This window comes from Paroedura picta, chromosome 4 (assembly GCF_049243985.1).
Source record: "Paroedura picta isolate Pp20150507F chromosome 4, Ppicta_v3.0, whole genome shotgun sequence".
Taxonomy (NCBI): domain Eukaryota; kingdom Metazoa; phylum Chordata; class Lepidosauria; order Squamata; family Gekkonidae; genus Paroedura; species Paroedura picta.
The window spans coordinates 112,886,436-112,914,029 of NC_135372.1; the positions used below are offsets into that span (position 1 = coordinate 112,886,436).

The 27,594-nt window shown below is 42.2% G+C and overlaps 1 protein-coding gene across 5 annotated transcripts in view; it reads left to right on the forward strand.

The window, feature by feature from the left end:
- MMP24 (matrix metallopeptidase 24) overlaps positions 1-27,594 on the forward strand; it is a 50,661-nt gene that overhangs the window by 16,011 nt on the left and 7,056 nt on the right. For all 5 annotated transcript variants that reach the window (XM_077335159.1, XM_077335160.1, XM_077335161.1 and 2 more), the window contains 5 exons: positions 2,577-2,725; positions 6,518-6,634; positions 10,808-11,112; positions 23,655-23,816; positions 25,380-25,594. In XM_077335159.1, coding sequence (XP_077191274.1) covers positions 2,577-2,725; positions 6,518-6,634; positions 10,808-11,112; positions 23,655-23,816; positions 25,380-25,594 — 948 coding nt within the window. The remainder of the gene's footprint in view (positions 1-2,576; positions 2,726-6,517; positions 6,635-10,807; positions 11,113-23,654; positions 23,817-25,379; positions 25,595-27,594) is intronic.

Genomic DNA, 27,594 nt, shown 5'->3' on the forward strand with positions numbered 1-27,594 from the left:
TTGTGGGGCTACGTTTAAGAGCAACTGGGATACATCTGTAAGGGGGGCTGCACCTATTCCCTACCACAGCTTACATATCAACTGTTCATCCCAAATTTATTTGAGTAATTTATAGTCTGTCTTTCTTACTGAAACTCAAAGTAGATTACAAAGTGTAATTCAAGTACACTACAAAGGGGTGGGACATCCAATGAATAGTAATACATTGAAATTTAGGAAACAGAAATGTAAAAAACAGACTGAAATTTAAAACCAAGCTGAAACAATCCTGAAACCATGCATAAGCATTTAAACATGATATGTTAAATGGTGTAGAAACTACATAGCCCACACACACTTCCCCATTCGGAGGTAAAATGTTCCCTCAAAAAAATAAATGGTTGTTCCCTTATTGATTGAGCTGCTCTTGTAGTGTGTTTTCTTTATTGTAAAAGATAACGCTGACTGTCCTGCTCTGTCACTGACAGTAGATTTGGCTTTAACTGAACCCTGGAACCATTTGAGAAGGTATGAGAGTCCTCTTTTCTAAAACTTTTTCAGAATGGCACTGAGATTATAGAAGTCCAACCAAAACAAGAGATATTCTTTAACGAGGGGAGGGTTAGATGGAATGAGGAGATAAAGTTTTGTTGTAAAATCAGTTACAATACAGTGTGTAGAATCTGAAACAGGCTTTAGAGAGGTCTAGACATTAATTTTTTAGTTTCTGTTTTCTTTGAGAAGCTTTTGTTTCTGTGGTTACTCAAACACACTTGTGTCTTTTTATCTGAGTTCCTCCAAACTCCCTGGTTTCTAGAATGTAGGTATTATCTTCTTATACTCCAATTTTCCTTGCTAGAATCACCAGCTTCCTCTAACTTTTGAGATGTCTGAATCAGGTTTCTTTCCTACCAGACCAAGGAAATCCTCACCCAATTTCCTCTTTTGAATTAGAATCCTTCTTCTCTCCCCAGAAAATTTTCCACCCCCTGAATTGGCCTGAATTGGGAGTATCCCTACCTGCTCAAATCCTTCTGCCAAATAGTAGTAGTAGTAGTAGTAGTAGTAGTAGTAGTAGTAGTAGTAGTAGTTGGTTCTTATATGCCACTTTTTTCTACCTGAAGGAGTCTGAAAGCGGCTTACAATCGCCTTCCATTTCCTCTCCCCACAACAGGTAGGTGGGGTTGAGAGGTAGGTGGGGTTGAGAGAGTCCTGATACTCCCGCTCAGTCAGAGCAGTTTTCTCAGTGCTGTGGCGAGGGGGAGCGCAAACCCAACCCACCAGGTTAGAAGTCCGCACTCCTACACCAATCTCAGTACCCCCAATTGTGTAGAGCTGCTAAATTCAGACTATTAGTCGAGAACATTTTTTCTAAATTTTCTAAAATTCTCCTCAGAGTAGTTATTGTTCATTTTAGACACAAACAGGTCTTCTCTAGATACATTTTCTGTCAGACTCTCAACCAGAGTAATTTCCCTTCAGCATACAGCTATAATCTAATACCAATTCCCTCACAGCTGTTGCTGGCCAATCAGAGTGCTTGGAACACGCTATAATGCAAGCTCTTTGCTTCAGTGAAGAATTTAACCCTTCACTTACTGCTCCTTGTTACTTTAGCATTGTGAGCCTGACTTTTAAAGTGCTGTCCGTCACACATACTTACAGTGATAAGCAGCAATACAGTAGTATAGTTGCTATCCTTTTAGTGGTACAACTTTCTGAATCATTTCATTACCATACAGTCCTATTTAACTGTGCAAAAAAGCAGTATTTAATAATTTACATAGTTTGTGGAAAAGTGAAGATAATGGGAGGTTTCCTGACCTTCTCATGCAGGCCATTCTGTAACTTGAGAGCCACAATAGGCATGTTTCTTATCACTGAGTTCGTTTGTGATATCCAAGTCAATGGCAAGGAAGAAATTCCGGAGGAAGGCAAGGCACAGGAGATAGCAGGGCTCAGCTCCCACACCTATGTTCTTTAAAGTTGGTCCCCATCCATTGCTGTTGTCATGTGGTTTTAAGCCAACTAAAATTCATTTGATTACATTTTTATTGCATTTAAAACATGAATATTATTATTTTTTTGTTATACCTTGATTCTTCTCAGAATTGTACTTAGCCTGCTTCTCTTTCATTAATGCAAAAAAAACCACGTGGAATAAAGCCCTTCTGAGCAGGGTTTAGACCAAAAAGAATGGTGTGGAAAGAATGGTGTGGTCATTCCTTTCACAAACTATTTGGCATATATTAAAAAAAAAATAGAACATCAAGTGAAACTGAGATCTGTGTGTAGACAGAAGAACTAAATTTCCACACAGCAAGTAATTCAATTACCTTTGGGAAGTTAGCAGGCAAAGCACTGCTCACTGCAATAAGCTTTTGTACATGTTGTGAGTGTTATCTCTCAAATGCCCTGCATTCAGACAAATCAAGTAAAACGAGTAAGCATTGAAATTACAGCAATATGCTTTGGTTCTGAACTTACATTAAGCTAACAGCGTATACCATTATTTAAATAACAAAACTAATGTTCTTGTATGTGCTGTCAAACCATAAAGTGTGTAAGTTTAGCTTTGTTTTACCGTATTTTTTCAGAGCTGGTTAAAAACCTACGGTTATCTACTTCCTTCTGACACACGAATGTCTGCTCTGCACTCAGGAAAAGTTATGCAGTCTGCAGTTTCAACTATGCAGCAGTTTTATGGCATCCCAGTAACAGGAGTGTTGGATCAGACCACTATTGAGTAAGAGTTTCTTTTGCAAATAATTGAAAGCATTGTCTTTCCATAAATTATCAGTGATTTACCTTCAGTTGGTAGATTGCTTAAAACTGATCGCTTGAGAGAGACTTCCCACATCTGGAATGCTTTGTGAGTGTGGTACAAAGGTAAAATTTGATTGAGTGGATAGAAAATCTGGTTTGGAATTGTGAAAAGAGCCTCAAAGTCCTATTGTTGTGGTGGTCTGATTAGGATCAGTCCTAAATTATTGAGGGACTGCCTCCCTGCCTATGCCCCTCAAAGAGCTCTACGCTCTGCCATCACCAACCGGCTAATGGTCCCTGGCCCTAAAGAAGCCCGCCTGGCCTCGACCAGGGCCAGAGCATTCTCTTTTCTGGCCCTCACCTGGTGGAATGAGCGCCCAGAGGAGATCAGGGCCCTGACGGAGCTTAAACAGTTCCGCAGGGCCTGCAAAAAGGAGCTCTTCCACCAGGCATTTGGTTGAGACCAGGCACAACCAACAGTGACTGAAGGGCCCCTGCTCCCCTGCCTCCCAGAACTCCAGCAGAGCACTCTGGACCTGTTTGCACTGTTTACATTGTTTATGTTGTTACAACTATCAGTTACTAGTATTATTGTTACGATTATTCATATGTTATGGATTGTTTCATATATTGTTTATACGTTCCATGTAAACTGCCCTGAGCCTTTGGGGAGGGCGGTATATAAATATAATTAATAAACAAACAAACAAACAAATAAATAAATCCTGCATTTGTAAATTCAAGCATGCTGGTAAAGGACACACTCCTGAGATATGGGACAGTTAGTAAAAAAGTTAGCTAGAAATTGGCTGATAAACTGAAATATTCCATGTTAAATCCAAAATAAGAGTATTCATTCAGGGATTTGCACTGGTTTAACTAAATCGGTTTAAACAAACATAATGTTAGCGCATCACAGAGACCTTATAGAAAGATACACAGGCTTAGTATGCAGTATACAATATCACTATCCTGAGAGCTTTTAATTTTTCCCCATTCATTCTAAGATAATATCAGCATAGGGGTTTGCAGTTTTACAGCTCTTAAACCATTCTACATATTTAGAAGATTTGTTTTCAGCTCTTAGGTCTCATCCTGAGGGTAGCCTTAGTCTAATCTTAATGGATTCCTTTATGGATTGAACTGAAACTGTTCTACGCTTAGGTATGAACAGTTCTTTCTCGTGTTTTAACTATGCCAATGTAGAGTTTTTTCTGCCACTAACTTACAATGAATACACTGATTTGTAAATGCATTGAAACACTCAGGACCCACAGTGTTGGCAGCTGTGTAGTAACATATTGCTTCATATTCCCTACTTTCTTGAATGAGAAGAGGTTCTAAGGGTAGCCTGTGCAGTTGACCAGGGAGGATAAAAAACAGTTTACAAATTTCAGGATGAGCAGGTTAATTCACCCTCCAAAGCAACCTTTTTCTTCAGAGAAACTGATGTCTGCAATTTGATGAGTAGTTGTAATTTTGGGAGCTTTCCAGGCCCCACCTGGCAGATAGAGTGCCCACATTCTAATCTTAGAACATCTTCAGTCCCCAAGAGCAACATTGAAGTCTACTTGCTAGCTAGTTCTAAAAACACAGATAGTTATGCTGTGCATGCATATCAGTAGAATATAACGCTTTAAGATTATAGAACTAGGCATTTAGACACAAAATGTCCCCCCTTTTTGAGCCCACATGCCCTAGGTTAGGAATTGTGGCTTCCCACTCAATCCTCTTTGACTGATGCACTAGGGGCATTGATTGTCACTATTCTCCTCAGAAAAGTCTCTGTGAGCTAGCATCTTCAAAAAAAATTCCTGTCATCTTTGTTCTTTCTCTTCAGTATTTTCTTCTCCTTTTATTTCTTCTCTTTGACAACTTTGTTCCTCATTTTTGAAGGATTTGAAGAAATCTTTTTTCCATTACTTCAGGGCTTATTTCACTCACAGATTTTTCTGTTTCACCAACTCTGGTTGGGTGCACTTTAGTAGTTGTTTTCATGTGATGTCATCCTCCATTTCTATTCCAATCGTGAACAGCCCATCCCCCCCCCAAATTAAAAACCAGTCTTTCCCAGCACAGTGTTGCAGGGACAGTCTTTTTCAAGTGTATATAAGCGAAAGTACACCTTCTGATTGACTAAAATAAATGCCCCCTTTCCTCTGCATTTTCACAGTGAACTGCCTTGATGTGTCCTTGATGATACCAGCAAAACTGGGGGTTGGGGGGGGGGGTTCAGTGCATTGGCATAATGCTGTCAACTGCATTACAAAAGTGCAAGTGTTTACTGCCTCAGCATTTTAAAAGCTATTGGAGTGGTCTCTGTCCTTCCCCCAAGCAGCGAAGGGGGATGCAATTAGCCTTTCCAATGTTGATGACCACAACAGGACACCCAATACATGACATGACTAACATTATAAAAGGGTTCAAGTATTGTATTATTCTGGAGCAGTGTTTTTTTTTTTTTACTCTCGAGCAGCAATTCTGCATGCAGCAAAAAACATTTTTTTTTAAAGGTGGCCAGATAACTGTGATAATGGCATAATGACAGCAGGGGTTGTTGCAGTCCACATCAGTGTGAAAGGGAAACTACAGCTAACAAGGGTGAAAAATCGGATTATCGTGTGCCATGTGGACTGTGTTGAAAGAGCTAATTGAGCAACAGTTGCACTGGCAACATGACTTGTTCAGAATTAATCCAGGTCTTTTGTGTATAGCTGAATGAACCATTTTCTAAAAAAAGAATTGTTGGCAATGAAGAAGAAAGTTGCCTTCCATCGAGGGAACGAGTGCCTTTTCTGCCCAGGAAAGGGGCAGCAATAGGGTTTCCAGCTTTGGGTAGGGCAATTCCTACAGATTTGAGGGTACAACCTGGGAAGAGCTTACTTTGGGAAAGAGAGGGACTTTAGTGGGGTATCAACGCCATAACATCCACTCTCCAAAGCAGCCATTTTCTCCAGGGTAACTCATCTCTGCAATCTGGAGAGCAGTTGAAATTCTGGAAGGTCTCCAGGCCCCACCAGAGGATGGCAGCCCTAGGCACACATTAATGCACACAGACCAGGAAGACAAAAAACAGGTTGCTTACTTCTAACATACAGTCTTTGAGTTGTCTTCTGTGCAGTCACTCAACCCATTTTCCTTTGCCAAAGCACTTGCTGGAGCATTATTAATGAGCTGGGAGCCTGAGATGGAAGCTGCAGCTCTTTCCCCTTGAGCTGTCTTGAAATGGGAGGATTTTATACCTAGCTTGTTCCAAACTGGAGCTCTGCACAGGTGTTGGAACTCAATGGTGTGCCGGCAAAGATAACCACTTGAAAACAGCCCCTGACGATAAATGATGTATGTTTTCCTCTTGGCCAGATTTGAAGCTGCCTTTTTATTTCTTGCCTTGGGATACACGTTCTAAAGCTGAACTGTATTTTTAATTACCGTAACTGATTTTGAAAATATATGTCCTGCATTCCACAATCAATGCAGGTGCTCATGAAAGCTCACAAACCACAAGGAATTGTATACAAACTCTCCTCCTCTCCATAAACAGAGCAATAATATCTTCAAATCAGAACAAAAAAATATTTGGATAAACAAAGCCTTCTCCTGAGCAGGAAGCTTAAGAAGTGTTTTGTCAGCCAGGTGGAGGAGTGGACAACTGGAGTGTCACAACTGAAAAGGCATAGATGAAAATGATAGTCTGTCATCATGAGTGTCTAAATGACCAAGCAGGACATCTTAGGTAATTGTTTTCTGGACTCAGTAATATTTTGATTTTCAGGTGGATGAAGAAGCCTCGCTGTGGTGTTCCTGATCATCCCCATTTAAGCCATAGACGGAGGAGTAAGCGATATGCATTAACTGGACAAAAATGGAGACAGAAGCATATCACATACAGGTATAATCCTCTATTTATATTTATTCAATTAATGCATGTCGGTATCACAACTTTTCAATTACAAATTCCCAAGGCAATTTCCAGCAACAATATTATGCAACTTCAGAGCACAATAAACCAGCTCTATAAAACACAGTAATAGCAATAGCAATAGACTATAAAATGCAAACTATATCTACCAGCAATAAAATAATTAGATGGTAAAATAATGAATAAATAATAAGGAACCAGCAGAAGTGGTAAAACAGCAATAAAATACCAGGGGTAAAACAGAAGTGCCATTCTTGCCATTTTTAAGTATGATACGTGGATATTCAATTGAGCTTTGCCATGAAAAAATGTTATCTACCAGGGTATCTGCTCATATTCAGCATCAACCAGCACTCCAAATACATTTTGACACTTCTTTGATAGTCTCACCTTGCAGAGTTGTATCTCATAGCCAGTGATGGAGAGGTTGTGGCAAGGATCCATCAAGCCCTCAGGAGTGCAGAAAGCAGTGAGCATATGTGAGCATAATGAGAAAATAAGTGAGCATAATGAGAAAAGAAAGCTCTACTTGTTCAGGTTCCATCAGTTCTGCATTAGTCTGAGACAAACACACATTTTGCATTTTGACCTACTGAGGCTAAGATAGCCAGAATACTCACTAGCATCATGAAGAAGGGAATAGCTCAGACCCTTCTTGCCCATTTCTGTGAAGATTTTAATCGCAATAAAGCCAGATTTCTGTGGGAAGAACTGAGCTGCTTAATGGTCATACCTGGAGGGCACTGCTAGGAGATATTCTACCTGGAAGTCCACAACTGTTAGGATTTAGAATAACTTTACTGAAAAATATTTTAAATCTTCCTTGAAGACCAAAATTGTGAAAAGCCATGATATAAATGTTTAAAGTAAATAATAACAACTCAACACATGTAACTTAATATAAACCAATTTAATGTGACTTTACCCTTCTTGCCATTTTGCATTAAGAGTGGTGCAACAAACCTCTTCCTAAGAGTCATCAGACTTAGGAAATCTACATTCTTCTCCTTTGGTAAGAACTGTGATGACAGTTGGAGCGCTTGTTAAAATTTGTTTTGTCAGTTTTGAAAGTTTGCACAGAAGTTGGAAGAGAGGATGGAATAAAATTCCATTTAGCTTAATGAATATATTTCAATCCTATGTATTTTGAATTTGAAAATAAGGAGTAGACTTATTTATCTACTGCATTTCCCCTTCCCAGTCTCAGTTTAAGGCATGCCATGAATTTGATACATATTACTTCACGTATATTATTGATAACCCTTGTCTTTTTTAGTTAAACATTCAGGTTGCATGGGGTGTGTTGTACTATAAAGGAACTAGTTTATAAAAGCAGAAGAAAAAGAACCTTCCACTTTTCTTGTCCAAAACACATTATGTCTTTTTTTTATGACTCCTTTAGGCTCTTATTTTTGCTATCTTGATCTGTCTGACACTTTGCTCCTTCTAAATATAGCTCCATGGACTATTTTTGTCTCTTAATTTATTCCAAATGGCTAAAATAGAAATTATTACCAAGCTGTCTTCAAGGATTCTGTTTTGCTATCTACCTAAAACAATGATGGGTTTTGAAGGTCACATGTATTTTTATTGCAGTCTAGACCACTATGTTGAATGCTTGCAATACTTAAAATATTAAAATCAAACTTTAAACCCGGATTCCTCTGCATTTTCCAAGTTTTCATAAGACTGCTAGCCCGGGAAAAATTTCATCATACAAGACTAACAGGCCAAAACTGGGACCCTTTATTATGAAAGGAGCTTCATGAACAGATAGTGCCGTCAAAAAAGCTCTCATCTCAATTTTTTAAATCATTATTTTGAAGGATTATTGTAGGTCTTGTGACTTTATACAGAAGCAAAGTTTTTAACATTCTCAATATTCTAATGATAATACCCTATGGGGGTCCAGAATTTCACAATTGTAACTGAAATTTTGGTAGCTCTTAGACCTGAAGGAAGAGCCTCTTGTGGCGCAGAGTGGTAAGGCAGCTGTCTGAAAGCTTTGCCCATAAGGCTGGGAGTTCAATCCCAGCAGCCGGCTCAAGGTTGACTCAGCCTTCCATCCTTCCGAGGTCGGTAAAATGAGTACCCAGCTTGCTGGGGGGTAAACGGTAATGACTGGGGAAGGCACTGGCAAACCACCCCGTATTGAGTCTGCCATGAAAACGCTGGAGGGCGTCACCCCAAGGGTCAGACATGACTTGGTGCTTGCACAGGGGATACCTTTACCTTTACCTTTAGACCTGAAGGTTCACCTGCCTGGCCGAATATTCAGCCAAACATAATGTGTGATAGTTCTTCCCTCTAGTGAGGTTGCTTATGACCACAAGCAGTGTTTTAGGTCTTGATGAGATTTTCCACCAGTCCTTACTAGGATAGCCCAGTCTCATCAGATTTTGTAAGCTAAGCAGAGTCAGCCCTAGTTAGTACTTTGATGGGAGACAACCAAGGAAGCTTAGGGTTGCTATGCATAGGCAGGCAATGGCAAACTGCCTTGAAACATCTCTTGCCTTGAAAATCCTACAGGGTTACCAAAAGTTAGCTGCGAATTGATAGCAAAAAGTGGGGGGGAACATGGTTTGCTCCAGTTGTTTACCAAAGGAACTTTAAAAAAAAGTCTTCAAGAATAATTTACACATTATTTGTTTCCTGAAATATCTCTGAATGTCTCTCATGGGACCACTACATGTTCCTGATGATTCTCAGGATGCGGACTTGGATGACACAGAGAACATAATTCTTTCACACTCACAAATCTAATCTTAATAATGTTAGTCGTATTGGTGAGACTAGAAAAGCTACTATCCGTTAAAGTTGTTGTAGTTATGGGAAATTTAATTGTTGCTTTGATATTGTGTCTAATTCTCATAATTAAGTGTAACCTACTTTAAATTTGAAGTGATGTTGTATCTACTGCATTCTTACCCAGTTGCCTGTTTAACTGTACATTATTTTGTTTGTTTTTATTATTGGCCTTCATATGGATCTTTTCATAAACAAGACTGTTTTGATTGTTCTCATGCCCTCCCCCCTGTCTGCTGACGTTTCTCTGATTCTGCGGTATCCTGTGTGTGGCTGAGTCACTCATACTGATTACACTGTTCCAGAAGAAGGCTGTTTCATTGATTTGTACAGTTGTATCCATATGCTTCCCATCCCACTCATTAGCCATGACAACAAGCTTTTCTGACTAGAGATACAGAGTCATCTAAGGTTTCCATCCTCATGAGCAACAAGTGACGCTGCCAGATTCTGATTTGGATATAGGTAGAATTGAAGCTGTGGCAAGATGAGAAATCCATGCTTTGTTCTTCAGAATACATGGGATTAGGGTTGCCAGCTCTGGGTTAGGAAATACCTGGAGATTATAGGGGTGGAGCTAGAAGCGGCTGGAATTTGGGTTGGGGAGTGACCTCAGTGGAGTATTACGCTATGGAGTCCACCCTCTAAAAGAGCCATTTTCTCCAGGGGAACAGATCTCTGTTGCTTGGGCATGAGCTGTAAAACTGGGGGGGGGGGCACGTCCCACCTGGGGACTGGTATCCCTATGGGAACGAATCCTATCAAATGATCCTCTTGATGAGCCTTTTGCCACTGCAGTTTATGGGTTTTATTCTTTCCTTCTATGCAAGTTTTGTTATGGGTTTTGTTCTTTCCTTCTATGCAAGTCTCATCCGTAGCTTGCTTCCATGTGCACTCGGAATAGAAGAATATGTTATTTGAAGACATTAAAAAAATCTTCACAAAGAGAGATTCTGTTCCTGATGTGAGATAGTGTTTACCATTGCAGGCATTGGACAAGTTGTTTTGTTTTGTTGTTTGGTCTACCATCTAAAATTCTAGATTATATAGATCATAGTGTATTGTATTTATATTTCATACTAAAGGATCCATTTTGGGAAGACTTTTACTGTTGGCAGGGGATATGGTCTAGTTGAGAAAAGTCAAGGTATATTTTCCTCCCTAAAGAAATAATAATAATTCTTACAGAGGAAAGGTTTGTAAACCTGAAAATCTCTCAAAAATATAAAGGGACCTAAAATTAGTACTCTGGCTTTACTAATCTGAAAAATGCTTTTAAATACAAATGGTCTGTATTGGAAAGTTCCTGTCAGTAAACTCCTTCTCTTCTTCATACAGTGTACACAACTACACTCCTAAAGTTGGAGAGCTTGATACAAGGAAGGCCATTCGGCAAGCATTTGATGTTTGGCAGCGAGTGACACCACTCACTTTTGAAGAAGTTCCTTATCATGAAATTAAAAGTGACAGAAAAGAGGCAGATATCATGATATTTTTTGCTTCTGGTTTCCATGGTGACAGTTCTCCTTTTGATGGAGAGGGTGGATTCCTAGCCCATGCTTATTTTCCTGGACCAGGAATAGGAGGTGATACTCATTTTGACTCAGATGAGCCATGGACATTGGGAAATTCTAATCACGATGGTAAGATTCTAAAATAATTTCTTATTTAACACTAACCTTTCAGAAGAGGTGATGGTTTCATAGAACATTTTGTATACAATAGTGGTTCAAATTCTGTAGCAGAATCATTGTGTTTCACAAAGTCAGGCACTACAAACCAACACATAAATGCATTTGTTGAGATCTGAGAGAATGATCTAGACTAGTGAACGAGAATTCAGCAGACAATCATGCTTAAAAAAAGCAAACAGGGCTTGCTTCCAAAATAATGGAAGCCATTGGCATGTCAATCCAAGTCAATCTCGGCAGAATTAAAAGGTATACCAAATGGCCCAGTTGTTCAGTTTACAGCAGCTGTCCCCAATGCCCAGTCCGGAGACCAGTACCGGTCCTTGGATCAGTTGGTACTGGGCCGCGGCTTCTCCTCGTCCTCCTCCCCGGCTGCTGCCTCAGAGGCTGCCCTGCTACTCTACCTCCGGCTCACCTTTGGTGCCCTCTCACCTTTGGTGCCCCGCCATGGCTGGGGCTCCCCCTCGGCGTGGTACTGCGCAGCTGCTGCTGGCAGCGCCCCCCAGTGGGCAGTGGGAAGTCAGGGGTGCCGGTGGGAAAGCAAGCAGAGCAGGGGCTCAGGTAGCGGCAGTGACGTCCCTCGGCAAAAGACTACCCCCCCGGGCCTCAGTAAAATTTTCAAGCTTTGACCAGTCCCCAGTGATAAAAAGATTGGGGACCACTTCCATCCTTCTTCCAGTGACCTCCAAGTGGTATGTATGATTGTTTCATTCCTGTTTTATCCTCACAATAAGCCTGTGAGAGTTTAGGTTAAGAAAGAGTGATTTGCTGAAGGTCCCCCAATGAATTTAATGGCAATCTGGAGATTTTAACTCAGGTTTCCTAGATCCTAACCTAACTCTGTTAAGCAATATATCACACTAAATTTAAAAAATTAGATTAGTTGTAAATGTATTAAATGTTTGAAGAGCAAACTTGGAGTAATTTTAAATATTTGTAGTCCAATTTTCACCTATATATTTAATCTCTCTTTCTTACTTATTTATTAGGTGTATGTTATCTTTCTGCTAGACCACATACAGTGATTTGTGATTTGGGGATGTCATTCCATTTTGTGGGATTTTAAGTTCCTTTTAAGTTCTTGTTCTGCTAGGTTTTCCTTCTAGGCAAAGGATTAAATCTATTTCTCTGTATTAGCTGATTCCACGGGAACTGTCTTGCTGTGACTATGGTCTCCCATGCTGGGGTTTCCAGATGTCTGGTAGCAGATTGTTTCTCAGAACACATAATATTCCTTTGTTGTGTTTCTTGGTGCACAAGAGGGGGGATGTCTTAAGAGAAAATCTACCATTCACAATAACAGAGATTTAGTTGCTGTTTTTTCTTTGTTTTCTGAATAGTACATGCACAGGAGATTGTGTGTTCTAAATTTAAATTACGGTAGGTGAGAATTATGAAACAAATTTTGGGCATTGGGTCTTATATTCTCAGTTTATTTCACAATAGATTACAGGATGCTAAAACAGAAAATTATCTTGGCTGTTTTAAGTATATAAAACAACTGTGGTATTGGGTGATTAATATTGGTTGCTGAAATTGATTAAGGTGACCAGATTGTCCCACTTTTGGAGGGACTTCTGGGGGCACCTGGCAAATTGTACTTACGTTGAAATTAAAAATATATATTACAATACTATTTTTGCATTCTATTGTTCTATGAAACTTTTTGTTGTTCCATGTAGACTAAATTTTTAATCAAGAACCCCCTTGGTCAATGGTGTCCTGCTTTACCATAGTTAAAATCTGGTCACATTACAATTGATTAGTGTCAGGTGCACCACTTGGCATAGTTTGGACACTGATGACGCTTATAGATTATTTGCTATCTCTTTTGTGATACTTGATACACTGTGCATTTTGCGTAATCTTTGCATATCCAGAAAATGGTTGTGGACACAAAAGAAATTGCTTCTATCATGTTTAATCTAGTATATTACTGTAGTCTGACTGATATAAACTCCCCTTACATTGGGTTGTATTGTATCACTCTGCCTAGCTAAGTGTGGAACCTTACCCGATGTCAATGAATGCTCTGTACTCAGCAAAATGGGATAGAAGATTGCAGCCCATTGTTCCTGTGGTCTACATAAAATCTAACACAAAGTCTAACCATGCACATTGTTGTTAACACAGAAGTATTTTTAAAGAGAAAAGTAATCAAATGGCTTGAAATGTGTGTTACTAAAGCTAAATATGAGGTGCAAGATTTGTAATCAGTTCCTGCATTTTTAAGAGTTCAAAGCAATCATCGGGGTGGTTGTATTTTCTCATGCAGAGCAAATAACAGTTGAAGGGGAAGACAGATTTGCATCCAAACCAGAGCAAATGCTACATTTACAAAATAATCTTCAGAATCATGAGGATTTCACATAATTAATGAGTCTTAGCATGCTAAGTCACACCCTACTAAGTGTGCAAAATTAAAGCCTGTTATTGAGGAAGACATCTGCCTCCATATAGCTCAAAATGGTGGCAGTGGTGCTGCTGGAGGTGGATAAGGGAAAATTTCACGACATAAGAAAGAGTAATAACAAAAAAAACTTGGTGTAGTCTAAATGCAAAATTGTTTTTGGGTGCTCTGCCTCCCTCCCTCCTTTAAAAAAATGCCGATGGCTGCTTTGAACAGCCTTTACTTATTGCTGGTAGTGATTCCTAGAAGGCACCAAACATCCTGGGTTAGTTGTGTTTTACACTGTTTTATTTAATTGGTTTTATCTTGCATCATTAGGTATTTATGGTTACAGTCCTATTTATTAATCCTGATTTAATAAAATGAAACTTACCTCTGTCTAAACTTGCATAGGATTGCACTATAAGTAAGATGACCAGATTGTCCCACTTTTGGAGGGACATCTGGGGGCACCTGGCAAATTGTACTTGTTGAAATTTAAAAAATTAAAATATATATATTACAATACTGTTTTTGTGTTCTATGCGTTCTATGAAACTTTTTGTTGCTCCATATAGACCTCTTGTGGCGCAGAGTGGTAAGGCAGCCGCCTGAAAGCTTTGCCCATGAGGTTGGGAGTTCAATCCCAGCAGCCGGCTCAAGGTTGACTCAGCCTTCCATCCTTCCGAGGTCGGTAAAATGAGTACCCAGCTTGCTGGGGGTTAAACGGTCATGACTGGGGAAGGCACTGCCAAACCACCCCGTATTGAGTCTGCCATGAAAACGCTAGAGGGCGTCACCCCAAGGGTCAGACATGACTCGGTGCTTGCACAGGGGATACCTTTATAGACCAACTTTTTAATCAAGAACCCCCACCCCCCAATCAATGGTGTCCTGCTTTACCAATGTTAAAATCTGGTCACCTTAACTATAAGTTGCCTTGTTTATAATACAAGATGGTAATTATGATAGGATACTGACGAATAATGTCTGGAAACACAAAATGTTGAATCAACCAAGCCACTGGGAATATGCGATGAATTTTATTTATCATTATATTTATATACTGCCCTCCCCTGAGGCTCAGGGCAGTTTACATAGAACTTAGCGAACAGGGAACAGTACAGATAATAGTTGTAAACAGTAACAATACAGTGCAGCAACGTGCTACAAAACTGACCAAGGCATTATTTGCCCTCTCTGGGCCACTGCAGGGCAGAAAGGAGCTGGGCCTTTCTGGGCCTAGCTCTTCCCTGTCCACATGTTCCTGCTGTGGGACAGGCCTGTGGGCCCCTGCAATATCTAAGGGAACGCAGATTTTTCTGCATTCCCTTACCCGGGCCAACTGAGGGCCTGATCAGCAGCAGGCCTAGGATGGGGCCTGCCCAGCGGCTGCATCATGTGGAAGTTGGGATTTGCCCTGCTTCCATATGACCCAGCAGCAAACCGGCAGCTACAGTCTCCATTTTAAAGTGATAGTTCGGGGAATCCACTAAACTGGATTCCCCCAACTATGTAGTGTGAGCGGGAGGAGAGCAACCAGCAAACCACACACCAAGGAAATGTGCATAACCAAAGTGGACAAAGTAGCGCTATCTCCATCTCCAGCACCCACCTTTGAGCCCGCTTCTCTCTCCCATCTACCCAGAATGGTAGGGCTGTTTTTTTGTAGCAAACTGCCCGGAGCAACAAATACGCATCGCTTTAGCCAGGCAGAGCAAAAAAAATTTCCCCCACCAGTTGACACACAAAGCATGCCTCTCAGACCCCCTCCCCCAAAATCGTGAAGAAAAATACTTTTCTTGAACTTCAAGGCTGGGGGTGGCAACATTAAAATAAGCACTCTGCATCTTTAAGTAGATGCATAGGCGTCCCAATGGAGAAATTTGGATCGCTGTCCCTTTAAAACAAGGGGAAAGGTGATTGACTGCCTGCCATTAGTAACAGGTGAGGGGAGAGTCATACGTATAGCGTGTTCTTCCCCTTTGCCTTTCAGGCAACTGTGCAGAGTGCCAGGAAGCATCAAAAAGTGGCAGTAGAAAGCTGGACAGCAAGAAGATGAGAAATGGCGTGATTTTTTATAGTGTTACACAATTTCGCTGGCGTGACGCTATTTTTTTAGATATGCAGAAAAGCCCTGGGTAAAAGCTTCTGTGTGCACGCACATTTCCTTAAATAACTCAAGAAGTGTCTATGCACATGAAAGCTTCTATCCAGAATAAAATTTTGTTGGTCGTAAAGTTAGCACTGGACTCAAACTTTGTTATTCTGGTTAGGACTGTGCTATTAGTATGTTTAGGAGACTGTAAAACAACAGTCAGTCCATAATGTAATAAAAGGGTTCACAAATGCTATGTGATAATATTTGGCCGTCATTATCTGGACTGTAGGCATCTTGGGAAGACTTGATCAGATGGAACTGTGCTAGTTGTACATTGCCAGCCTTCTACTTAGGCTGTTAAAACTTGTAACAGTTCTCTGCATTGAGGTGGGTACTTACTGGAGATCAAAGGCTGCCAAAACTAAAAAGGAGAGTAATTAGTGACTAAATGCCTTTAATCTCTGAAGTTATGTTTGTATTAGGTATGTATCTTCAGGTCTTTGCATCAGAAGACTCTTCAGTTGCTCTTCGCTTTTTAAAGAACTATTGATTTCATACAAATTAACATTATTCTCATTTCACTTTCTAAGATCCTTCTGCAGAGATAGCTATTACAACAGAAAAAATCAGCTGGGTGCAAATAAAATAAAATAATTTCTACTCTTGGTTTTCCTTTCTCTGTTTTGTACCTCCTGTCTCTTTTCATTGTAACTTGTAAGGTTGCAAGAGCCTCTCTGACCACTGGTAGGGCATGGGGGGCAGGGTTACCCATTCCACAGTGGGAAACTCCTGGTAATTTGTGGGTGGAGTCTGAGGAGGACGGGAACTTCAGTGGGGTATAATACATAGTCCACCCTCCAAAGTCTCCATTTTTTTCAGCAGAACTTTATCTTTGTGCTCCAAAGATATAATTTCAGAGGATCTCTAGCTCACACCTGGAGGCTGGCTGTTCTTGTTTCCCCTAATTTTAAAAAAAATTCTGTGGCTCTCTAGCATAGTGTCAAAGAACTATACTTTCCCTCCTCTTGTTTTCCATTTACAAGGTTCAAATACATGGAAAAACACTCTCATTATATTTTTGCTTTGCTAGCAAAGTTTAATACTGTGTAATATAAAAGGTAAAAATTGGCTAGATTTTATTTTATTTGCTTGTTTTTGCTGCCACTGGTTTCTAAGGACAAATAAGGTTAATTTTATAGCTCACTGACTATTTTGTTATTTTCTGCTTCATCATTTTATTCTTGTTGTGATCGCTCGCCATTCCACACACTCTTTCATTTATCAACCTTGTTTCCGAGATGATAACTGTATTAATCACTGTTCTGATTGGGATTCATTTCCCCTGTTCCAGAGATTTTGGGCATCTACAGTTCTGACAAAGGGAGCTTTGATACTTGAAGGAACTCTTGGTGATCTCTAATGTGCTATCAGGCTTGATTCCTGAACTCCTCCCAAGGAAGAGGTTTTCCAGGAATGCAGGGGTTTACTTGCAGCACATGTAGAAATATACCAAAAAACTACAAAATAACAAGACACCTTGAACCACAAAGAAAGGTGGGGTCTAAATGTTTTAATATTGGGAGGGTAGTATATTAATTTAATAAATCATAATAATACACAGTCCTAAATAGACATACACTCTAAGGCTCTTGAAGTCACTAGATTCAGAAGACTGCAATTTTGTTCAGGGCTGCACTGTAAATAAGCCGTTTGTAAAAAAATAGGTTGTTTTCCAGAGCGGTATAAATAAAACAGTAAGGGGTGTGGAGGTGGATGCTGTCAAGGATGGGGCTCCTCCCAATTGGGCCCTCCGCTTGTCAGTCCAGGGCCAAGGGGCCAATCGGCGCACGGCTGACGATTGGCCCCTTGGCCCAGGACTGACCAGTTGGGAGGCGCAAAGCGCCTCTCAACCCGCCCACTCCCAACCATGAGCCACCTTCGGCCCACGGCCGCCATTCCCATGCTGCCCGTCGACACGCCAGGTAGGCCCTGAGGCCCCGGCATCGAGCAGGAGGCGTGGGGGGGTCTCGGCCCGGCCAAAGGGACAGCGGCGGGACTGTCCCTTTGGCTGGGCCAAGGCCCCAGTGTCGAGTGGGAGGCGGGCGCAGGGAGGCCTCGGCCCAGCAGAAGGGACAGCCGCGTCGCAGTCGCATCGGGACTGCCCCTTTGCCCGACCCGAGGATAGCGCCCACTGTATTTCACGTACAGCGGGCTTGCATTCTAGTACAATATAAGGCGATAGGAGAGATGAAGGAAGCTGTTGTACTGTTTCACTGAACAATTTTGTTGCATGAAAGGGCCCTCTGGATTATTGCTAGGCATATAAAAACATTTCTCAAATTATGCTATTTGGCCTCTACAACGGATAGGAACTGAGGGTTGCCAGCTTCCAGGTGGCACCTGGAGATCTCCCAGAATTAGAACTTATCCCCAGTCCTCAGCGATCAGTTCCCCTGGAGAAAAAGGCTGCTTTTGAGGGTGGACCCAATGGCATTATACCCCTCTAAGGTACCTCCCTCCCCTAAATCTCCAGGGATTTTTCCAAGCCTGACTTGGCAACCCTAACTTCATATATGTGAACAGATGATATATTAAAAGCATGCATCACTGCATTCAAAGTACCTCTCATCAAATAGAATTTTCCTTTCCCTCCACTCTTGCAGCAACTCACTGCACCCCTCAAACCCTGCTGCCAGGAAAATGATGCAGCTTGCAATAATGGGAGGGGAGAATCAATGAAAATCACCATCTACTAGGATAAAATAAGCATTAGATAAACCTCTTCAATTTACAGTGTATTAAAATCTTACAAACACCAGTAAATTTGAGAAAGTCACTTCTAAAAATAAATAGTAATTGATGAAAGACAAATATGTTGGTTAAAAAAACTTCTAGTTTCTGTTGAGTAGTCCAAAAACCTCAGCTTTTCCACTGACGTTTCAGACTTCTGTTTGCTAAGGATTAGCTTAGTTCAAGCATTCTTATTTATGATTCATATTCAAGTATGATTAGAATTTCTTTATGACTCCCTTCTGCATAATGTTGCTTGCTTTGACTCATATGTCCCTACATATCCCACTCATGAGGTCCACAGGTCACCTAAAGGAAGTACGACACATTCTGCATTAATTGCACAAACATCCTCAACGTTTTAAAGTTTTCAGAATTGTATAGATTTTAATTTAAAATACAAAATAGCCATGAAGGTAGCATATTAATTTGTCTTGGCAAAGGACTAAAATAAATTGTGATTTTACATTTTTCATACCTTAACCTGGTACTGCATCTTTTACCAAGAATACTAACACTGAGCTGTGGAAAGGGAAGAATTCTCATAAAATATTTAGACACAAGTAATTCCATTAGGAGTTGAAGTCAAGGAGCATATGGCATGGTAAAGGAACAGAACATGTGGAGCCAGCAAACCTTCACACTTGAAATAACTTGTCAAGAACCTCTTTGCTCCTTAAATTTTAACAGATAACCGTTCTCAAGGTTTCAAGCTTTATACCCACAACTATAATCTTATTTCTCCTGGAATGAAAGCTGAAATTAATTATTTTTAGTTGGATTTTTAAATGGACTGAAAAAGAAGATTCCAAAACCTGTAACTATAAACATTTCCAGAGCCTTTGTTACTGCCCTTACTTGGCATGACTTCTCAAAGCAGAGAAACTATTTTGGAAGAACCAAAGCCATATCTCTAAAGTGGGTCACCTGTTCTTGCTTTAATTGCATTGTTACAGTGTACTGAGTTTTTATTAATTTGATCCCCAAGTCCTAAATCCGATAGCTGCTGCTCTTTCTTCTTCTTCATGAGGTGCGTATGCCTTTCAAGTGTCAAATTGTTATTTGTCTTTGAGTTGTATTTCTGTGGACTTGGGTCTCATCCTTTTTCTTTCAAGCTCCTGAAACATATTCTGCACTGTTTCTCAGAGAGATTCAGCTACCATCTCATTTGCATAGTTTAATCACAGGTTGTCAGAAACTTCTTCCAGTTGTCATCACCATGAACCATATTATTTAAAAACAACAAAGAGGCTTTGGGCATCTTAAAGACTAAGAATTTTATTGTAGCATAAGTTTTCCCAGCTAGAACCTACTTCATCAGATCCATCATCTGTGAGATATGACCCAGGAAATCTGTGATTAGACTCTCCTTTATTTTTTTAAATGTTCTAATGGTTTGGGTTGGTGCAGTGCGAGAGGACTTAACCCTTTCCCCTCTGCACAGTTTTCTCAATGTTGATTGCTGTAATTGACCCATAGGAAAACATACACACAAACACAAAAAAGTTGGAAAGCCTGTTGCGTATTGTAATGCAATGGGTGCTAGCTTACGGTTTGGTGTGAGTTTTATGCCTCACTTGGAAGCCGGCAACCCTAAAAGGAGGTCTCTCTGTGCTCCAAAGTCCTGACTGAAGTTATGAAGTTATGTTCAATCACAACTAGGAAGTGTGGAATTCCAGAACATGAACATACACCTATCTGGCAAGCTTATTTCTTCTCTGAAATGTTTTCTTGATTAAACTGAATAAAATGAAGTTCAATAGGGACAAATGTAAAGTTCTGGATTTGGGTAGGAAAAACCAAATACACCAATATAGGATGGGGAAGACTTGTCTTGGCAGTAGCAAGTGTGAAAAGGATCTAGAAGTCTTAGTAGACCACACATTGAACATGAATCAACAGTGTGACTCGGTGGCTAAAAAGGCAAATGGGATTTTGGGCTGTATCAAATGGAGTATCATGTCCAGATCATGGGAAGTGATGGTACCGCTTTACTCAGCTCTGGTTCGGCCTCACTTGGAGTACTGTGTTCAGATTTGGGCACCCTAGTTGAAGAGGGATATAGACAAAATGGAGCATGTCCAGAGGAGGGCTACAAAGAAGGTGGAGGGTTTGGAGACCAAGACATATGAAGAAAGGTTGGGGGAGCTTGGTCTGTTTAGCCTGGAGAGGAGACGACTGATTTGATAACCATCTTCAAGTATTTTAAAGGTTGCCATATAGAACAGTGGTCCCCAATCTGCGGCTCCCTCTCCCTGCCCCCCCCGCAGTAAAAAACTTCACAGGCCGCAAGCTTGCGGCCCGGGAAGCTTCTTACTGCGGGAGGGCGGGGAGAGGGAACCAGGGCCGGGCCGCGCATTGCGCATGCGCGGGCGCGGCCCGATGCGCAGGCGGATGCGCGGGCGCGACCTGATGCGCGGGCACGGGCGGATGCGTGGACGCGGGCATATGCGCAGGGGCGCGGCCCGATGCGTGGGCGCGGCCCGATGCCCTGCCGGTCCCCAGCCTCAGAAAGGTTGGGGACCACTGATATAGAGGATGGAGCAGAGTTGTTCTCTCTTGCCCCGGAGGGACAGACCAGAACCAATGGGATGAAATTAATTCAAAAGAAATTCCATCTCAACATCCGGAAGAAGCTCCTGACAGTTCAAGCAGTTTCTCAAAGGCTTCCTTGGGAGGTGGTGGGTTCTCCATCTTTAGAAATTTTTAAACAGAGGCCGGATAGCCATCTGACAGAGAGGCTGATTCTGTGAAGGCTTAAGGGGGTCGCAGGTAACAGTGGATGAACAATAGGGTTGTGAGTGTCCTGCATAGTGCAGGGGGTTGGATTAGATGACCATGTGGCCCTATTTTAGTGGGATGGTCCCGCCTTCCAAAGAAATCTCTTGTGTTACGAACGATTAAAAGAATGTCCGGCTTTTGAGGCGGGACCACGGCCAAGGGACAAAGACGCGCGCTGGGAAGGAGGGAGCAGGAGGAGCGCCCCTCCCGATGGCCATGGCCAAGTGAGCAGTGGTGGGGGTGCGGGACGAAGCCTTGGCAGGGGGGGGCTGGTATGTTGGGAGGCAGCTGCCATCGGGTGGCAGGCCAGGTCTTTAGCTGGGGATCTGGCTCCGCAGGTCCGTCCTGCCGAGCGGGATTCGGGGTCGGGCAGCCTGGGCGGGGACAGAGGGTGGGGCGGCAATGGGCGGGGCTCCCCAGGGTCGGCTCCAGCAGAAGCAACATGGCCTCGTCCAGCCTGGGGGCGCCGCGTGACTCCCCCCTCACACAACGGCTGCTGCTGCTGCCCATCACCTTGCTGATGGTGGCATAGGCGGAGGTGTGGCGCACGGGCCCCTTCCCTGCAGCCTTCCCTGACAGAGAAATTAAACAGGAGGCAAAAGAACCCCCACAACAGCATCCAGTCTCATCAGCACAACAACCTTGTGTGGTGGTAGGCTTCAAATGTTCAGAGAGTGCAGGAGACACCCATGGCTTAACTGTGCCTTCCCTCTAACAGAGGCCAGCCATAGCAGTGTTTTAAGTGAGAAGGGGCATTTCTGTGGCCTCCCTGTCAACCAGCGGTTAGGCAGAAGGGGAACGCTTCCCCCCCCCCAAAAGGAAAACACACACATGCCCTCAGACTCCCCTGCATTGCGCTCGGAATTGCATCCCTTGCCTCAGCAGGGGCTGTTAGAGGCTTCCTTTACGGCAGGCCTGAAGAGATGGAGAAGTGCCGAATCCTGAGCAAGAGCAGCAATTGGCCCTGAGTGGGGGATATTCCACCAACAGGAGGCTTTGGAACCTTCAACATTTTGTCAGGGCGTACGGTCATTATTTTATGTATATCGAAGAAAATAGAAGATAGATGGGGGCATGATTGAGAACATGATTGAGAAAATATTGATTGCAGCTACGCCCCCTCCCCAACATCACAGCCCTGATCCAAACTGTAGACCGTAACAGCTGGTTTTAAACAAAATTAAATTTTAATGATCTCCCACATTATGGGGCCCAAGTGTTTTGATTAGGAGTCCCATGGTTCGTATCTTAACTCGGACATAAACTCACGAGATGGCATTAGACAAGGTCCTATATGTCTCAACTATTCTTTCTTTAATATGGTGACAGTAATTCAGCTTAAATGGACTCCGGGGAATGGTAGAGGACAGGACGGCCTGGAGGATCATTGTCCATGGGGTTGCGATGGGTCGGACACGTTCGCAACTAACAACAACAAATTCTGCTGTACTTTGCACAATATAAGGTCTACTGAAGTCATGTATATTCAGTAGGATTGCTAACTGCCTGGAGGGGGAAATAATCCTGCCCCTTTTATAGTGGCTTATTTGTGTAGAAATGGGCAGCTGAAGAGTTTCATGTCATGGTGATTTAAAAAAACACCTAATAACTAACATCCCATTAGAAAGAATAAGAGCTGTTTATTCTGCCTTGCTTTATACTACCCGAAGGAGTGTCAAAGCAGCTTACAATCACTTTCCCTTCCTCTCCCCACAACACTCTGTAGGATAGGAGAGGCTGAAAGCCTCTCTGAAATAACTGTGACTAGCCCAAGGTCATCCAGCTGGCTGCATGTGGATGAGCAAGGAATCAAATGGTTCTCTAGACTAGAGGCTGCCACTTTTAACCATTACACCAAGCTGACTCTCTAGCCCAGTGGTTCTCAACCTTGGGGTCCCAACCCCAAGTGGGGTCGCCTGGCCCCTTCTGCAGGGTCGCTAGGACAGGTTGCTGCTGCAGCTGGTGGCAGCAGTAGGCAGCGGCTGGCAGCAAGTGGAGCCATGGCACTGGCCGCCTCCATGCCACCTCCAGATCGTTGAATGCCATTGCGCATGTGTGCACACGCCCCGCCCCCACTGCTGCTGCTGCAGTAGGGGGTCACGGTGTTACGGCAGTTGAGAACCGCTGCTCTAGCCTTTGTTAAAGGTCCATGGCCCTCTTTCCTCCAAACAGCTAGTAAACTTAATGTGTATTGAATGCCCCAAAAGCACTTGGGAAACGCTCGGCATTATTACCCAAACAATATGTAAGTGTTGCAGTATATGGACAATTTACAATTCCAGCACCAGCAAAGCTTCTCGTTCAGAGGTCTGGCTGCTAAGCCTCTATAAGTGCTGGTTAAAGTGGTTCTTCAGCACATTCAGGCAGGTACTTTTAACACACTGAGGTAACACTGTTATCATCTCATTCTTTTGTTGTGCCTTTTCTTCCTAGGAAACGATCTCTTTCTTGTTGCAGTGCATGAACTTGGCCATGCACTAGGTCTTGAACACTCCAATGAGCCCAGTGCTATCATGGCTCCTTTCTACCAGTACATGGAAACGCACAACTTCAAGCTACCACTGGATGACCTTCAAGGAATTCAAAAGATTTATGGTGAGGCAGTATCTACATTATTTAAAATCTCTATTCTAACCTTTAGGCTCAGGGCAACTTAGGGCTCTGTACTATTCTGACACAAGGTATGCGTAGGGAGAGTGTGATTGCATCAATGTGCATTAAAAACTAATTATACTTTTTTAAAAGTGCAAGTAACCTCAACTATTTTACTACCAAACTTCTGTTTAAATTTTTGAAAAGCTTCTTGAAATGCTCAGGCCTATCTCTATTTAAAAAGGCAAGTAGGGCTGAAGAGGAGCCATCGGGAATGCCTTTTTCTACATGCCCTCTTATATCTGAAGAAACTGCATTTTAAAAAAAATGCCTTCAGGGAGTCATAGGGCGTTTTCATATTATGATCCTTTATTTATTGTACCCTGCCTTTCTCCCCAGTGAGGAAGCAAAGCAGCTTGTTCTCCCCTTCTCCTTTTTATCCTCATAATTATCCTGTGAAGGAGGTGAGGCTGAGAGGGTGTGACTGGCCCAAGGTCACTCAGCAAGGTTTCATGGCTGAGTGGGGTTTGAGAAGAACTGGGTTTTGTACCCTGCTTTTTACTACATGAAAAGATCTCAAAGCAGTTTACAATCACCAACCTTTCCCCTCCCCACAACAAACACCCTGTGAGGTAGGTGAGGCTGAGAGGTCTCTGAAAGAACTGTGACTGGCCCAAGGTCACCCAGCTGGCTGCATGTGGAGGAGTGGGGAACCAAACCCAGTTCTCCAGGTATGAGGCCACCACTCTTAACCACTACACCAGACTGGCTCTCCAAACTGGCTTTAGCAGTCACTAAGGTGTTGAGCAGGGTGAAGGCAATGTTCTTCCTGTAACCGCAGGAGTGGCTTATGGGGAGATTTATGTTTTTTCCAGTACTAAAAGCATGGTATGTTGTTGCTAGTAATGTGCAGTGTCCATTCTCTCAGCAAACATAGTCATTGTATATAGAATAATTAAATGAAAATAGTTGCCTGGGAGCCAAATTACATTATGGGTGGGCACAGGACAACCTGTGTCCTCTGCCACCGTTTATGAGGGGAATTTAGCTGTTTAAATGTTGCCATGAAGGCCTGCAGTGCAGTGGCACTATACTGTCTTGTTCTGCCTACATCTTTTCCAAGTGCCAAAATTAAGCTGAAATCAATCCTTTTATAGTGCTAAGCCCCAGCTCTTTCATAAAAGCAGTGTATTGTTATTTCTTGATCATTTTCCTCCATTTTTCTGTTTCCGTTTCAATACCAGAGGGCACATCTTTACTGACATCTCCCCCCTCCCCAGAAAATAACAGCTTTGAAGAGAAGAGCAATAAAAAAGGAGAAAAGTGAAAAGGAGGCCTATTCCACTCAGCTGGGTTAACCTATCCACAGCAAGGATCAAATACTGTTTACTAAAAATGGTATGAGATGCACTGGTCTGCCGCCAGAGAGCTAGTGGGATTTGCGTTCATGTAGGAAGTAGAAAATTGTGTTCAGGTCTAGGTAGGAAGCAAAGTTCACTGGAAAAACCTTGAGACTCTGTGTTCTGGTTATTAATCTGTGCTTTTCCTCCCTTCCTTTTTGTTTAGGTCCTCCTGCTGAGCCACTGGAACCCACCAGACCTTTACCAACTCTTCCTGTTCGTAGAATCCATTCCACTTCAGAAAGAAAGCATGACAGACATTCAAGACCTCCCAGACCCCCATTAGGAGACAGGCCATCTACTCCAGGCAGTAAACCTAATATATGTGATGGAAACTTCAATACAGTGGCTCTGTTTAGAGGAGAAATGTTTGTTTTTAAGGTAGTAATATTGTGTTCCATTGGAACTCTTTCTTTTTTCATGTATATGTGAGAAGAACCTTTCATCAGTATTGCTTTTTATTCTGTTATGTAACAGTACACCATAGTTCACACAATACCAAATCACGGTTGGGTGCCACATGAATGAGTCCTGTCCTTACACAGTTTTATCTCATACAGTCTGTGTCAGCTACAGTACAATCCTAAGTACACTTTCCTGGGACTGAGAGCCAATAAATAACCTCAGTAGAATTATGAATAGTCCTTTTAAGGATTGCTCTCTTAGGTACATGCTTGAGCATAGCCGATGGTATGCTGTTTCACCCTCATGTACAATGTGAAAAAATGCTGAGCAGAGCTGGACTATTATGCTGAGCAAGCTACTGAGTCTAATTGGGGGGCCCTTCTGGGCATTAACTGAGGAAAAATAAACTGGCTGCTGCTTCTGTAAAATTTCCTATCTCTCAGAATGTAGCAGTTGTTCTCACATTAAAAGTTGACAAAGGGTTGTCCAGGTAGTGGGGCAAAAATTTAGAATTCCAGTAGCAAAGTTAAGAGCTGGTCTACACATTATGCAGAATGAGACGGTAAGCCTGTTAAATGTTGGTCACCACTTCAAACTTTATAGATCATATGTAGATCAGATTTCCCTGGGATCTATTATAAATTAATTAATCTGGTCCTGCTGCTGAATTTTATCAAAGTTGGAAGAATCTGTGTATGTATCTGTGTACTTGGTGAAAGAAGAACTGAATGTGAATGTTTTGACCATTTTGGGGGAGATAGGTATTGTTCAGAAAGACTATTCTTATGGCTGGAATAAAGGATGGCATAATAAAGTGGAGGAAATGTTCTGCTGTAAGGCTAGTCTAAACGAGGTAAATAAAAGGGAGCGCATGCTTCAGCAAGTAAAATGCAACTCAGTGATCAATCAAGCATAAAGAGACTATGAGAAACATCTTTAGATGCTTTGGGCTGATCCTGCGTTGAGCAGTGGGTTTGACTAGATGGCGTGTATTGCCCCTTCCAACTCTATGGTTCTGTGATTCTGTGATCTTCTATTTGGAACCACTGTTATGATTACTGTGATTATGATGATGATGTATACCCACGATGCTACATGTAAACCACCCTGAGCCTTATGGGAGGGCGGTATAGAAATCCAATAAACAAACAAACAAATAAATAATGCAGAAAACATAGACAATAAAAATGTTTTCAAATACATTAGAAGCAGAAAACCAGACCAAGCGGTAAAAGGATTACTAAAAGATTATAGGGAAATAACAGGTGTGCTGAATGCCTTTTTTGTCTCAGCCTTCTCTGTGGAAGATGGGAGGAGCTTGTCCCTTCCAGAACCACTGATTTCAGGAGGGGCATCAAAAGACCTCAGTCAGATTGAGGTGATGAGGTAACAATTGACAAGTCACCAAGTCCACTGCAGCCAGCAAAAGTCTATGTCTTCCACAAGGGAGAAAGTAATCCACAGCAATCATTTTGCCAAGGATGCGAGTGACTGCTTCCTGGTCCCTCCATGTAGCCCTTTTGACCTCTTGGAGGGTGGCCTGCCTTGATATCCCACCCATGGCAGCTTTCTTGGAGGGGCCTCCTGCTCCCGCTCCACTTTTACCTGCTGAGAAGGAGTGGGCCTTTTCCTCCCACTGGCCACCACTCTTTCCTCTGCTGGCAACATACTGGGGACACCCTTTGATTCTGTTCTGCTGGCCTTTTAATGCCCTTGCATTCTCCCCTTTTTTCTCTCCATTAGAAATGATGGAGGATGGGGGAACTTCTTGGGGGGGGGCATAATTCAGACCCATTAATCCAATCATGACCAAACTTAGCATGTAGAGGAGCATCAGGGGAAGTCAGCTGGAGATCCCCTGTGATGCTGGGGGTGGGGATATTCTACTGCATCACAAACCAAACCAGTTAATTTAGTGCCAAAAGGTTAATGATGGTCCATAGAGGGGGGATAGCATGGTGTGTAAAGGAGCACAG